Genomic DNA, 15,876 nt, shown 5'->3' with positions numbered 1-15,876 from the left:
GTTGTGACTTGCCCAGGATCACCCAGTTAAGAAGTGTTTGAGGACTTATTTAGGTATACATTATCTCCTCTGATAGAATATAAGTTCTTTGAGGGCAGAGACTTCTCAATTTGTTTTTGTATCCCTAGAAGTTAGCATAGTCCTTGAATTGGGTTAGGAGCATTTAGGAAATTCTTGCTAATTAATTGATTGATTGTAATATTTATGCTCTTACTTTTCATAACCTTGTAAAATATATCCAAAATATTTTGAAAGTTAATTTTTTAAAATTATGTCCCTGTTGTCATCATCCCATGGCATAAGAAGTATAACAAAGACTTGAGTTCCACAAAAAAATAAGTGCTCAAGACTCTGGAAGCCCAACTTTGTCATCACAAATGAAATAATAGGTCATTTTAAGTTTTTGTTTGTTTTTTTTAAACCTCTTACCTTCCATCATAGAATCAATACTGCATTTTGGTTCTAAGGCAGAAGAGCAGTAAAGACTAAGTAGTGGGAGATAAGTGATTTGCCCAAGGTCGCACAGCCAGGAAGCATCTGAGGTCAGATTTGAACCCAGAATATACTTTAAATTTTTCAAAGTGCTTTACTCATGAAAACCTGTTGGGTAGTATTATCCAAACTGATTGATGACAAAATAGACTTCAGAGAGCCGAATTGATTTGTTCATGATTTCACAGCTAATTAAGTGCTAAAGCTCAGAATCCAGATCTCCCAACTTTGCAAAGAGGGCATTGGTGGAGAATAATTGCTGAGGTGTGGATGACTTCAAGGCTCTCAAATGAACTCAGTTCTTATGCATTACTATCAGCTTTGGTGAAGCCATGAATGTAGATGATGTTTTAAAGTCTCATTATGGATTCTATCCAGGGAAGCAAGTAGAAAAATCAACAGATTAGAACTCAGAGCAACATTCCAGTTTAGATTCTATAGGGCTTATATTCAGCCTGCTTCTGAAAAATCACATTTGTAATGGTCAAAATGCACACATTCTTGAAGTAGTCCCTTATTCTGGTGGTTGAGTTGTTTCAGTTATGTCTGATTCTTTGTGACCCCATATTGGGGTTTTTCTTGGCAAAGATACCAGAGTGGTTGGCCATTTCCTTCTCCAGCTCATTTTACAGAGGAGGAAACTGAGGCAAATAGACTTTTCATGAACCCATTTGGGGTTTTCTTGGTAAAGACACCAGAGTGGTTGACCATTTCCTTCTCCAGCTCATTTTACAGATGAAGAAACTGAGCAAACAGGGTTAATTGACTTGCCCAGGGTCAAGAAACCAATAAGTGTTTGAGATCACACATCAGGAAGATGAGTCTTCCTGAGTCCAAGCCCAATGCTTTCTCCATTGTGCCACTTAGCTGCCCCGAAGTGTCCTCTTATATGATCTTAAATGACTTCTTGTAATTCTTAAACTGGAAATCATTAGACCTGGGCAGTGTGGCTTACTTAGAGTTTGAAGGCTGTTAGCTTTCTTCCCTGGCATTAGCAGGTACTCCTATCTTTTATATGAGCACCTAGAATACAGCCTTTGAGGGATGCTCTAAATCCAATAATTTACTTTCAAATTGTAGCCCAGAGGCATATCACTCATCCTGCGCCAGAAATGATGTATCAGGACAAGAAGAGTTTAGTATTAAACACTCAACAGGCATATCTGGGAGAAGGGACTAATTGAGGCTCCTGAGAAACCATCCAAGCTAATTGCCTTTTCTGATTTAGAGCCCACACAAGCCCTTGCTAAGTACACATCCTTGGGCACTCAGCTGTAATAGGGTATAATCTGAGATGTTTACGAATGAATGCTGGGATTTATTTTAAAATGTGAGAACAAACACAGCAATGTGCTGCTAGGGGATTCTTTCTGAAACATAGCAAATATTGAAATCATAGAGACTGAGGCTTCCGTTTCCTTAGGCAGCAGGTTCTCTGCACATTATGGCTGTAGTTCCATCTTCCATCCCTAGGACAATAATCCTGCACCTCTGTTTGTTATTTAAGGCCCTTCGTGATCTGGATCCAGCCTACCTTTCAGATTTAGTACACTTTAGTCCTACTCAAGTATTCTATGTTCCAATGAAAAGAGGATTCTCAGGACACAACATTGAATTTCCTGCTACCTTGACTTTGCACAGACTGACCTTATGGCTGGAATGCATTAATTCCTTCCTAATCTCTATGTGTTTTAGAATCCTTAGCTTCCTTCAAAGATCAGTCAAGGTACTCTTTCCCACAGGAAACCTTTCTTAGTTCCTTAATTATTACTGCTCCCTCCCCTTCTCAAATCATATTGTATTCATTTACTTGTCTAAATGTTGTGTTTCCCTGAAAAGAATGTAAGCTTCTTGGGGTTGGGAACAGATGGGAACATGCTGACTTAAATCTTGGTACAGAGAATATTGGGCAGCTAGATGGGACGGTGGCTACAGTGCCAGAGCTGGAGTCAGGAGACTCATCTTCCTTAGTTCAAAACTGGCCTCAGATACTTACCAGCTATGAGGTCTTGGGCAAGTTGCTTAACCTTATTTGCCTTAATTTCTTCTTCTGTAAAATGAACTGGAGAAGGAAATGGCAAACTATTTCAGTGTCTGCCAAGAAACTCCAAATAAAGTCATGAAGACTGAACACAATTGAAAGGACTGAATAACAACCACAGAGGATATTGGCATAAGATCATTGGCGAGACTAGAGCAAAGAGATTAGAATGGAACTAGTTGTTTAACTTTTAAAAAGCATGGTACAATGGATAGAATCCTCAATGGGGAATGTTGGACTCAATGTCACCAGACCTGCACATCATCATCTTTGTTCTGTCATTTATCCTGGCTGTGTAACCCTGGGAAACTCATTAAGATTCTCTCAGTTTCCTCATGTGTACACTGAAGGGACTGGACTAGATGACCTTTAAGATCTCATCCATCTCTAGATCTAAATTCCTATGACCATGTCATATGACCTCTACTTGGCACAATTTCCTCCCCTAGGAAATAAGAATCATCAGCAACTACCAGGAGAAAAGGGGGAAAGAGTTGGGGATGTGCTGGGGAGAGTTAAAAGTTACACACAAATGAAAGGAATCACCGTGATTTTGGAATGTCCTCTCTTCTATACAGAAAAGGGGCCACCTAGAAAGAAATGTGCTCTCATATTTTATTTGAAATGCCTTTTCCTATGCCCAAAGAGTGCTAAAGGACTGTCTGCCCTTTGATCCAGCCAGAGCACTGCTGGGTTTGTACCCCAAAGAGATAATAAGAAAAAATATTCATAGCTGTGCTCTATGGTGGCAAAAAAGTTGGAAAATGAGGGGATGCCCTTCAATTGGAGAATGGCTGAGCAAATTGTGGTATATGTTGGTGATGGAATATTATTGTGCTAAAAGGAATAATAAAGTGGAGGAATTCCATGGGAACTGGAACGACCTCCAGGAAGTGATGCAGAGTGAGAGGAGCAGAACCAGGAGAACATTGTACACAGAGACTGATACACTGTGGCACAATCGAATGTAATGGACTTCTCTACTAGCAGCAATGCAATGATCCAGGACAATTCTGAGGGACTTATGAGAAGGAACACTATTCACATTCAGAGAAAGAACTGTGGGAGAAGAAACACAGAAGAAAAATAACTGCTTGATCACATGGATCAATGGGGATATGATTGGGGATGGAGACTCTAAATGATCACCCTAGTGCAAATATCAATAATATGGAAATAGATCTTGATCAATGACACATGTAAAACCCAGTGGAATTGTGTGTCAGCTGTCGGAGGGGGTAGGAGGAGGGGAGGGAAAGAATATAAATCTTGCAACCATGGAAAAATATTCTAAATTAACAAATTAAATAAAATTAAAAAAAAAGAAATGCCCATTCCCCATTATTTTTAGGTCACAACATTTAGAATTCATTAATAATGTGATATGATTTGGGTCTAGGTTTCTGGATGCAAGCATGCTCATATTTCCTATTCAGTCACAGTATTTCCCTCTCTGGCCTCCCTTTTTGGGAAAACAGAACTCTGAATGCTTTTCGGAAGTTGAAATTTCTGTATTCTTCTAGTTCTCTCACCCAACCCCACCATCCCCCTTGTTTGGTCCTGGTTGATGACAATCCTTTTTGTGGTTAATGCTAGGATAGGTATTGGAGGGAGAAGGTCAGAAGACAAAAGGAATTTTGTATATATTGTGTATATAATTCCATATGCACCTGTTGTCTTTTCCATGTTTCTTTAGGACATGGACTTTGATTTTTGGCTTTGAATCCTCAGGTCGGAGCATAGTACAGTGCTTGACAGAGGGAAGATGTTTAAGTAAATACTTGTTGATTGATTGAGAGTGAGACTGGAATGTTGAAAGTTAACAACCTTGCAACTAAATACAAGCAGCCTCTTTTCAGTTGTGAGCTTGTCATAATTCTCACTGTCTTCAATTCTCTACCCATGTGTCAATCACACAGCAGGGATTCAACAAATATATGTCCTTGAAATGAATGAATGAATACCAGTTTATTGGTGTCGTTCTACAAATGGTCCCATGTGCTTGCACTAAGAATTCCCTCTTCTTTATAAGTTTTGCCAATGGGCAGGACCAAAGGGAAACCAACTTGAGTTTTATTTTGCAGAGCAGGAAGCTAAAAGAACAATTGTCATACATTGGGGAAATTCCCCTCCTGTCCTGCTTGCTTATAAGGTTCATAGGATCATAGTTTTAAAGCTGGAAAGAACCTTAGAAGTCATTTAGTCACATCCTATCATTTTACAAATGGGAAAACTGGAGTTCAAAGGGATTATGGGACTTGCCTGCAAAACCACTGACTTTTTCAGCTGGAGTTAGATGCAGATTTTCATGATGGTACCTTAGGCTAATTGCTTAACCTCTCTGGGCTTTTATTTTCTTATTTATAAAACAAGGTTAGGCAGCTAGGTGCACAACAAGATAGAGTGCTAGACCTGGAGTCAGGAAGACCTGAGTTCAGATCTAGCCTCAGACATTTACTAGCTATGTGACTCAGGGCAAATCACTTCACCCTGTTTGCCTTAGTTTCTTCACTTGTAAAATGAGCTGGAGAAGGAAATGGCAAACCATTCTAGTATCTTTGCCAAGAAAATTCCAAATGGGATTAAAAAGAGTCAAAAATTACTGAGCAACAACAATATAAAACAAAGAAATTGTGTGAAATGGCCTTTCAGGTTTCTTTCATTTCTAAATCCATGACTCTATGATCCTATGACTAAATAAAGGGTTCTTACTTTAGAAATAATTCTTTTAATGTAGAAATTAAAAAAAAAAACCCACATAGATTTTCAAGGGAAACTAATTGTGCAGGGTATACCAAAAGTCTTAGCAAAGTTTAACAAAGACTTTTGGGACACTATGTATTAAAAGTTACCAAAATATATATTCTTAAAGTTTGATGATGATAGCTTTAAAACCCCTGGATTAAATGATTTCTAAGTCTCTTCCAGTAGGTTTATATAAGTATATATTTGTATAGACTTTCAAAACTATACATAGTGAATGAGTGCTAACTAGAAACAGGAAGGGAATCCTCAGATCTCTTGGCAGTACTTAGGTATTGGTGTATTATGGGTGAAGATGATAATTTCGTTATCAATTCTATATCTGCAAATGTGGGTCAAGTGTAGTCTTGACAGATTCTGCTAAGAGATCCACAGGCAAATGAAAGGAACGTGATCCTTCCCTAATGAGAGCACAATTCCTGTGTTCTCCTCCCAAGGCAGAGTGTGGGGTGAAGAGAACCAAGAACACAGTGATATAATTCTTGGCAGAAGCAATTCCTCAAACTTTGGAGAGCTGCCCTATCAGATAAATGGCTAACCTACTTCCTTTTTGAATTGAGGAGAAAGAACCTTAGCAACACCATCTTCCTCTCACCTTTAATGCATGGATTCTAAAAGCCATAAATGTTTCTTGTGTTTCAGAACAATTAATCAAATGGACATTTTGATTCAAGTTCCAACTAAAGAAACACAAGCAAAATCTTATTTTTATATATTATATTTATATATTATATATTTATATATTTATATATTATATACCTGAAGCATTGAGATGATCAAATTTTCTCAGACTCTCAGGAGATAGTGTGGTATAGTGGTAAAAGCACTGGATTTGGAGTCAAAGGAACAGAGTTCAAATCCCTGGGTTTCCATTTATTGTCTGAGTAACTCTGGGCAAGTCACTAATCTCCCCTAAGACCCCAGATTCCCCATCTTCAAAATGAGGGGGTTGGGACTAGGTAATGTCTAAAGTCACTTCCAATTCTAAATCTGAGACCCCATGTTCCTCCTGAGTATAGAAGTATTTCTTCTATTATCCCTTTCTGTTTACTAGAAATAGAAGAACTGAGATTAGGGTTAAAAAGATAAAAACTGCCCAACAGCAATACAGGTATCTTAGAGTCCATTCTGCTTATTGGTTTCTAAGTTTCAGAGTCATTATCACATGTTTACTTGAGCTGAAAATTTTTGAACCAACTCCAATGAGTCTATAAAATATGGGTATTTCTGGGGGTGGAGTCAAGATGGCAGCTTAGTAGCAGTGAAAGCTAAAAATACTTTGAAAATCCTTCCAAACAAATCTTTTAAAAAGTGCCTCAAAATGACAGGAATCAAAAACCAACAGCAAGACAGAGTAAGGGGATTCTCCCACTGAACACAACTTGAGAGGCAGGCAGAGAGATTCAATTTTCATAGGATTTTCATAGGATAAGGAAGAACTGGAAGGAAAACTGCACACAAGAGAGCTGGCTGATCAACCCTCCCCCTACTGTGCCAGATTCTGAGCCTGGGCATAGGTCAACTTTGAGATCCTGGAAACCTGCCTACATCATCACCAATAGAGCACCCCAGACCCTAGACCCAACCCTTGAAATCCCAGCCCTGGCACCAGCCCACAGTGAGGCCCTGAAGTCTGTAGGGGTAGGCTCTTTCAAGCCTGCACTGTGATGAAGCCCTTAGGCCTGGGGCAAAATAGCTCCAATAACTGAGACCTGCAAGCCATCAGCAGAGGAGACAGAATCAGCAGCTTTCAAAACTCTTAGTCCACAGGCCAAAAAAAAAAAGGTTGGGAAAATAAGCAAACAGCAAAAGAAACAACTAACCCTAGAAAATTTCTATGGAGACAAAGTGCAAAGAACAGAATCCACAAGTGATGGTGAGATCCAAGCAACCACATCCAAAACTTCAAAGAAAATAGAAATTGCTTTTGTGTTCTGGAAGAACTCAAAGGAATTAAAAAATCAAATAAGACAGGTTGAAGAAAAATGGGAAGAAAAATGGGGAAAGAAATTAAAGTAATGCAAGAAGAAAGTAGTTTAAAAAGCAAAATTGGTTTACTGGAAAAAGAGGCACAAAAATGCCAATGAAAAAAAGAGTTTTTTAAAAAACGGAATTGACCTACTAGAAAAAGAAGCTAAAAATCCAATGAAGAAAAGAGTTCCATGAAAAGTAGAATGGGCTAAATGGAAAAGGAGGATCAAAAGATCATGGAAGAAATGTAGTCTTTAAAAATTAGAATTGGGCAAATAGAAGCTAATAACTTCATGAGACATCAATAAACAATAAAACAAAATCAAAGGAATGAAAAAATGGAAGAAAAAATGAAATATCTCATTGAAAAAAAATAAATGATTTAGAAAATAGATCCAAGAGAGACAGTTTAAGAATTATCAGAATACCTGAAAGTCATGATCAAAATCTGGGTGTTTCTAATTTATAGATTTCTTTCCCAAATTGGGGATGGGATTGGTAGTTAGTGTTAGGTCACATACTCATCAGTACTGGCATTGACCTTGTGGTAGACTTCAGAGGCATCATTTGAGCAAGTTCAAGATTCAAGTAGAAGCTAAGGACATCATTCTTGAAACCCCCCACTGACCAGACCTGACAGTTAAGTCTCCTACCAAGTGTGAAACATTTGAAATGAAAATGTCGAGCATTTAGATTGGACCCAACAAGTTACCTGATATACTCCAGAGAGTAGTACTGAATAGGTGAACTTCCTTCACTTTCTCCAGGTTTCCAGGACAGTGCCACCTCGGAGTCAGAAACCACAATGACTTGAGGTTGATAAGGAGGTGATGGGGGCATACATTTATCTAATTGGGAGTAAAAGAACATGTCAGGTTATTAGAATAAATGGATAGATTTTTTAAAAACCCTTACCTTCCACCTTAGAATATATGTATTGGTTCCAAGGCAGAAGAGCAGTAAGAACTAGGCAATGGGGGTTAAATGACTTGCTCCAAATCACACAGCTAGGAAATGTCCAAGGCCAGATTTGAACCCAGGACCTTCTATTTCTATGTCTGGCTCTCAATCCACTGAGCCACCTACCTGCCCCTAATGGGTAGGTTATAAATGCCCACAAAATATATATGGCTCTCCTAAGAAATCTCTCCTCATATAGTTACAATTGAATTGTGTTCAAAGAGTACTTCCTGTGAGCTTGAAATATCCAAATTCCAAACATTTAATGTTCCACTTTATACCCAGGAAAAACTACTCCTGGAGTATGGTATTCATCTCTGGATGTTTCATTTTAGGAATAATGATAGTCAGCTAAGAGTGTCCAGAGAAAGGAGATCAGGATGGGGAAGCAAATGGATTCCATGTCATTAAAAAAAAAAAAGGGCAGGACATAGTTGAAGAAACTGGAAAAAAGACAAGAATTTTGGAGAGTCCATATTAAGGTTGTCCTAAGGAAGAAGGTCCAGATTTGTTCTGCTCAGCATCTGAGGGTAGAATTAGAGTAACAGGAAGTTGCAGAGAGGCAGGCATAGGTTTGAGATGAGGAAACATTTCTGAACAACTAGTTATCCAAAAGTTGAAAGGGCTGTCATATGAAGGATCATTGTTGACCAAAGTTTATTGTCATTGGGGATCTTAAAGAAAAGGCTGGGTGATTATTTTGTCATTTTGAACCCAGGTCTTTCAGATTTTGAGGGTTTCTACCCTAATGTGGTTTCTTTTTGATATTATAATTCAAATATAACCTAAGATACCAGCTGTGTGACCTTGGACAAGTCATTTAAACGCTTTGCCAAGGAAGCAGCTAGGTGGCTCAGTAGACAGAGTACTGGATCTGGAACCAAAAAGACCTCCATTCAAATCTGGTCTCAGACACTTTTTAGATGGGTGACCCTGGGCAAGTCACTTAACTTGTGTTTACCTTTATCCACTGGAGAAGGAAATAGCAAACCACTCCAATATATTTGCCAAGAAAACCCCATGAACAGTATGATCCATGGGGTCACAAAGAGTCAGATGAAATAAAATGACAACAAACAGAGTTTATACTGAAAGAGATTTTTTCAGGGAGATTTTCTTACCTTTTGATAGAGTGGTAACAAGTTGGGGAGAGCTTGGGCGTCCTTTGGTGTTCCAGCCATAAGCTCTTACACTCACTCTGTAGGTGGTACCTGGTTTTAAATCCCCAATCACTACTTCCTGTCAATGGTGAAAAAAAAAAAGAAAGAATTCATGACTATGGGAATTTGGAAACTTCCATTGATGCTGCATCATGCTGGATACCTGGAGAATCCTTTTGCAACAGTTTTCAGGCTTTCTTCAAAGAAAAAAAGCAATGTCAGCTCAGCTTTCTAAAAAGTCAAGAAATAAGAAAGCAACCTCATATGTTTCCTATAAAATTGGAAGGTTTGCTGTCTAGAAGAATGTATATATTGTTCTACAACTGCTACTCTTCACAGTTCAGAAATTGCTTATGAAGTTTGAAGCAGCTCCTGTAGTTTGTCTGCTGAACATAAGTAACATTCTTCCCTCGGGCCAAGTGTCAGAATTCATGAGTGATACATTTTTCATCTTTGACTTACAGATGCTCTTGAGAGCACTGGGACTAGTCGCAAGAGATGGGCCCTTTGCTTCTTACTCTGATGGCGTGGGGCGCAGTAAAATCATGTGCTGTTATAGATCCAGACTTGTCTCCCACCTTCAGCTCTGGTTGCCTACAAACCACCAAACTCCTTTGTGCGGTCACCTCCTTTGCATGGCTAAGCCAGGACTTATTCTACCCTCTTTCTACGTCTGTGACCTGACAAGCATCACTGAAAATACAGCACTGAATAACAGACAGGATATCCCAAGGGGATGCATGGTACAATGGAATTGAGTGCTAGATTTGAAATCAGAGGACCTGAATTCTACTTCCAACTGAATCTCATTGACAATGAGACCTTGGTTAAGTCACACAAACTATATCTCTAGACGAGGAATTCTTAACTTTTTGTGTGTGTGTGTGTGTCATGGCAATCTAGTAGTTCAGTGAAGCCTATAGACAGAAGCCTGTTGTTTTTTTAATGCATAAAAATCTGATCCATAAGATTACAAAGGAAATCAAGTATATTGAAAACAATTATCAAAAAATACATATTTTTAAAATTACAAGTTCTTAGGTACCATATTAAAAATGCATGCAGATGGCCTTTCTTTAGTTTCTGGACAAGATTACCTTCAAATTCCCTTTTAGCTCTAAAAATCTATGAGCCTATCATGATGCTATGATCTTGGATTCCATTAGTGGATCCTGACTCTAAAGCCTTCTTTCTTTCTATAAGGAAAAGATCCAGGTGGAAAGGAAAAGCTCTAGATCATAACTGGAACTGACTCTGTCTTTGCCTTCTTTCTAGTAGTCTCATTATTACCAGAATCATTCAGCTGAGATTATCCTTATCACCCATACACCTTGCTTCTAGAGACACCGTGATCCTCATCTCTGACCTGGCCTCTGTGTGGACAAAATTATTTTCCTCCAAGGCAACCAAGACAAGTTTGGATTCTTTTAAGAGAAACTTAATTAGAACACCAAGCGGGAAAAAAGAAAGAAAATGCTAAAGAGCTATAGTGGAAATATGGAGCCAGGAAATCTGAGTTTGAATCCCATCTCTTCCATTTACTACTGGGCAAAGCATTTCATCTCTCAGTGATTCATTTCCTGATTTGCAAAATGAAGAGGTTGGATAAGATGATCTTTATGGTTAACTGCAGAAGCTAAATATTCTGCTTCTAAGCTCTGTGTCCTTATAGAGCACACATTTCTTGGTCTAAGTTAATGAATGTCTAGACAAAGAATGACTTGTCTTATTATGGCATTAATATAATAATTATTATATTATTGTAATATAATAAATTATATATATTTTAACCTTGCTTCTACACTCTGTGAAATTCTGATAGAGGAAAGCACTTCGCTAACTAATCCTCTAAGATTCCTGGACTTTGTGAAATGATTTAGGTAAATATGTAGGATTCATTTTCTTCATTTGGTCAGCTAGGTGGCACAATGGATAGAGCAACAGTCCTGGAATCAGGATGACTCAACTTTATGAGTTCAAATCTGGCCTCAGATACTTCCTTGTAGTGTGAACTTAGGCAAATCACTTAATCCTGCTTATTTCAATTTCATTATCTATTAAATGAGCTGAGAAGGAAATGGCAAACCACTCCAGTATATTTGCCAAGAAAACTCCAAGTGGGGTCAAGAGAATTGGACAATGGCTGGAAAAAAAAACAACTGAACGAAAACAAAAAAATATGGAGGAATGTGGAGTTGGGTTAGATGGCTTCTGAGATCCCTTTCCACTCCAAGCCTGTGGTCCTATCACTTTATAGTCCTCTCCTTTGGACTTTTAGGATGTTACTAAGGCTAGAGCCTCTAATTCAATTCTCTTTCATTTTATACCTAGCTAGTTATTAAGGCTAAGACTAGCCTTATTGTTAAAAGTGAACTCCCAGGCAATACAATAATGGGTAGCTAGTTTTTTTGAGTGTAAGGAACCTTATAAAATAACATTTAATAAACATGTATTTCCTCTACTGGAACAGAGTAGTTTTCCTATTTGTCTCTGTTAATGAAATAAATATGGGTTGGCAGGTTTTTTTTAGGACTTTTTGGCTCCAGGTTTGGGAAATCACAAATCTCTTTGACTTTATCTTGTAGATGCACATGACCAAGACACTGGACACCCTTGTTCTTCAAGCTATTTTCTGCCTGACTTCAGCTTTCAACAGTCAACTACAGACTTCTTGTTCTTTAAGTATTTGAAGAACTTTAATTTGGAACCAGTTTAAGGATCAAATGTTTCTTTGGCCTCAGGAAAGAACTAAGAATCTTGGGCAGAAGCTGCAGAAAGGAAGATTTAGGCTCCATATAAGGAAAAAAACCCTCCCTAAACTTTTAGAGCTACGCAAAAGTACAATTGATGGTTATAGGAGGGAATGGGTTGCTCTTATTGAAAATTTTTAATCCATGACAGACCCATTTGTCAGGTATATTAGAGAGTAGATTCTTGATCGTGTATGATTTGGAATTGTTGATTTTGGAAGACCTTTTCAAACCAAGATCTTATTATCATTTGATTTTTTTTTTGCCCAAAACTCAAGGCCCTTTTGGATTTTCCACTAAATTTCTACAGTCCATCTGAGATTATGTCCTTAGTTCCCTGCTCATTTGAAGAGCGAAAATGGTTTACTAGAAACCAAATTAATTATAGGGGCAGCTAGGTGGTGCAAAAGATAGAGTCCTGGGACTATATTCAGGAATATCTGAGTTTAAATCTCAGCTACTTCCTAGCTCTGTGATCCTGGCCAAGTCACTTAACCCTGTTTACTCCACTTTCCTCATCTATAGAATAAACTGGAGAAGGAAATGGCAAAGCTCTTCAATATCTTTGCCAAGAAAACTTCCAAAAGGGGTCATGAAGAGTCAGACAGAAATTTAAGAATTATTATACCTTTAATGGTTCAGGTTATCATATTTTCCCAATTGCCTGTTCTCTATCTGCAGACTCAATAAGGTAAGCCCCACATCAGGGGAATGATATATTTGATTTTTGCCTCCTTTCTTTCAAATTCTGCAGCACCGGGAGTCAGTACAATTCTCTAAGCCTAAGTCACCAATTTCTTCTTTTATTATTGATTTTTTTAAAATGAATGTTTTTATTTTTTCCAGGGTACATGCTGATATAATTTTTAATAATAATTTTCTGACAGTTTGCAATCCTTGTTCTCTCCTTCCCCAAGACAGCAGGTAATAGATATAGGTTGTACATGTGTTATCATATAATACATATTTCTGTGTTTGTCACAATGTGAAACATAACTCATATCACTTACACTAGAGGAAAATTCATGGAGGAAATAAAGTGAAGAATGGTATGCTTCAATCTGCATTCATATTCCATCAGTTCCTTCTATGGCAGTTATATTATTGATTTTTAATGTTTATGTTCTGAGTGCCTCCCCCAACCAGATTATAAGATTTTTGAAGATGTATTTGAGGTTTTTACATCTTTGTTTACCATGAATAGGTGCAGCTACATGACTCAGTGGATAGAGTGCTGGGTCTGGAACAGAAAGACCTGAGGTCAAATTTGAGCTCCGATAATTAGTAGGTAGGTGACCTTTGGTTATGCACTTAACCTCTGTTTGCCTCCATCCACTGGAGAAGGAAATGGCAAAACCACTCTAATATTTTTGCAAGAAAGCTCCATGGAAATATGGTCCCATGAGGAGTCAGTCATTCACCACTGAACAACAATAGCACCATGAATGACCTAGCATAGGGTCTTCAAAATAGATAAGTGCTCAATAAATATTCGTCAGAATCAAGACAACCAACAATAACCCCCAAGTGAACCAATGACTTTAAAAGAGCTTCCTGAACACAAAGAACTTTGCTACCAATTCAACAGCTTCTTAGCATGGAAGGGAGTCAAGATTAGGGATGCTGGAAGAGGCATAAAATTGTTGGATTTCATGCTGAAAAGAATCACAGAAAACACAGGAAAAACATTCTCCTTGCCCTTTCTCTAGCTTCGGATGCCACTGACAAGCCTGTCTCCTGTAGACTCTCTCTTCCCATGGCTTCCATGCCATTCTTCTGTCTCTATTCTCCTACTTGCCTGACCACTTCTCTCTCATTCTTCCTTGCTGAATCATTATCAATCTCCCATCCCATTATCATGGGTACTCCCAGGGATCTTCTCTTTTATCCCTCTTTCCCTTAGTGATCTCATCATTTGGAAGGGCTTTAATGACATCTCTATGAAGATGACTCAGGAATTTATATATTCAACCCTAATCTCTCTCTTGTTTTCTATACTCATATCATTCTCAACTTCTCACTAAACTTTACCTCCAAATGGACATCAAGACCTGTCAAATTTACCTTTGTAACATCTCTCAAATGCCCTCCTTTGTCTCTTCTGACACTGACAGTCACATCAAATCCTCTAGTGTCACCTCATCAAAGTGGGATTGTGGCAAAAGCCTACTGGTGGGTCTGCCTGCCTCAGTTCTCTTTCTATTCCAAACCGTCCTACAACTACTAAAGTGATTTTCCCAAAGTGCAGGTTTGACCTGACACTTGTCCCTATCTAGTAGATTCCAGGGATTTCCCATTGCCTCTACAATTGAATAAAAAAAGTGCTCTTTTAGCCCCTTCAACCTTTTCAATTTTCTTACACTTTATTCTCTGCCATTCTTCAATCCAGTGACACTGGCCTCCTGGCTCTTCCATGAACACAACACCCATCTTTCAGCTCCCACCATTTTCTTTGGCTGGTCTCCATGCCTGGAACTCTTTCCCTCCTCTACTCTGTCTACTGACTTCCCTGGCTTTCTTCAAGTTCCAACTAAAATCTCATCATTTAGAGGAAGCCTGACCCAACCCCTCCTTCTGTTAATTATTTTTCTAGTGCCTTCTGTTAATTATTTTTTTATTTATCTTGTGCTTGAATTGTTTTGTATGTTTTTGCATGTTTTCTCAAGCTTGGGCAGGGACTCTCTTTGGTCTCTTTTTGTCTTAGCACAGTTCTTGACACATAGTAGGCACTTAATAAATCTTTATTGATTGATCCTATGTGCCTTTGCAACTTTATTTCCTATTACTTTCCTTCATAAAATATTCCACTTAAACTGGCTTACTCCTGCTCCCTGAACTTGACACTGAACTCCCACCTCCATGAATTTTACGAGCTATGCTTGGAAGAGACAGAAGTTGAACCCATTCAAATAATATTATTCCACTTAATCCAATGCAAGAAATAACAGGCGCCACAGTTTTGAGATGAGGAAATAAAGTTGTCTTTGACAGGTAGCCAGGGTTTTCTAGCTACCCCCATGTCCCAGGCATTTTTGGAGCTCCATTTCCTTTTGGTTTCTGTTTTTACCCTCTATACTCTGAATCCTTTATCTTAGTTACATTTCTATAATCAATCTGATTCTTCACTTCTTGCTAAGGAGAGTAAAAGGCTAGAGGCACACATCTTTTTCTACCCTTCTTTTCCAAATCTTAAAACTCCTAAAGCAAACAGAATTCCTTTTCTAGACCAACTAAAATATTTCAAAGCTGTCTGTTTCATGTTCCTCCTCTCCTAAAAAGTCATAAAACTGTATGAATTAAAGATTCTGCAAAATCTGCAAAAGGTCTGCAAAAATCATTAAAAGCCATAAATTGGAAGTTCAGTCTGTATATACCAAATGTTAACATTAAACACTCTTACTGCGTTTAAAGCTATCTGAAAAGATTAAGAAATGTGAAAATCACCAAAAATATTTACTAAAAGCCTTTAAAACCAGATTGCCTTAAATCTACTCAACTTTACAAATTAAAAAAATAAGATATTAATAAAAATAAATCAGGAAAAGTTTTACATCTAGAAGGTTGTCAGGTGGGAATTTTCAAAACAAATTATCTCTAGGGTGTGGGAAGTTAGTTATTTTTCACTTAACTACAGTTTTGGAGGCGGAATCCATTTATTTTCCTGTGCTGGGGCTTAGCATTTCAATTTAATTTGATTCAATATTCATTAAGTGCCTACTATATACAAGGAAGTGAGCTA

At 38.0% G+C, this 15,876-nt stretch overlaps 1 protein-coding gene across 4 annotated transcripts in view; it reads right to left on the bottom strand.

Annotated features, from left to right (window-relative positions):
• Positions 1-15,876, bottom strand: part of EGFLAM (EGF like, fibronectin type III and laminin G domains) — a 266,219-nt gene that overhangs the window by 143,989 nt on the left and 106,354 nt on the right. For all 4 annotated transcript variants that reach the window (XM_007487435.3, XM_007487436.3, XM_007487437.3 and 1 more), the window contains 2 exons: positions 9,349-9,466; positions 7,980-8,115 (listed from right to left, as the gene is read on the bottom strand). In XM_007487435.3, coding sequence (XP_007487497.2) covers positions 7,980-8,115; positions 9,349-9,466 — 254 coding nt within the window. The remainder of the gene's footprint in view (positions 1-7,979; positions 8,116-9,348; positions 9,467-15,876) is intronic.

The sequence above is a fragment of the Monodelphis domestica genome, chromosome 3 (assembly GCF_027887165.1).
Source record: "Monodelphis domestica isolate mMonDom1 chromosome 3, mMonDom1.pri, whole genome shotgun sequence".
NCBI lineage: Eukaryota > Metazoa > Chordata > Mammalia > Didelphimorphia > Didelphidae > Monodelphis > Monodelphis domestica.
This window is presented reverse-complemented; position numbering and strand designations above follow the sequence as displayed.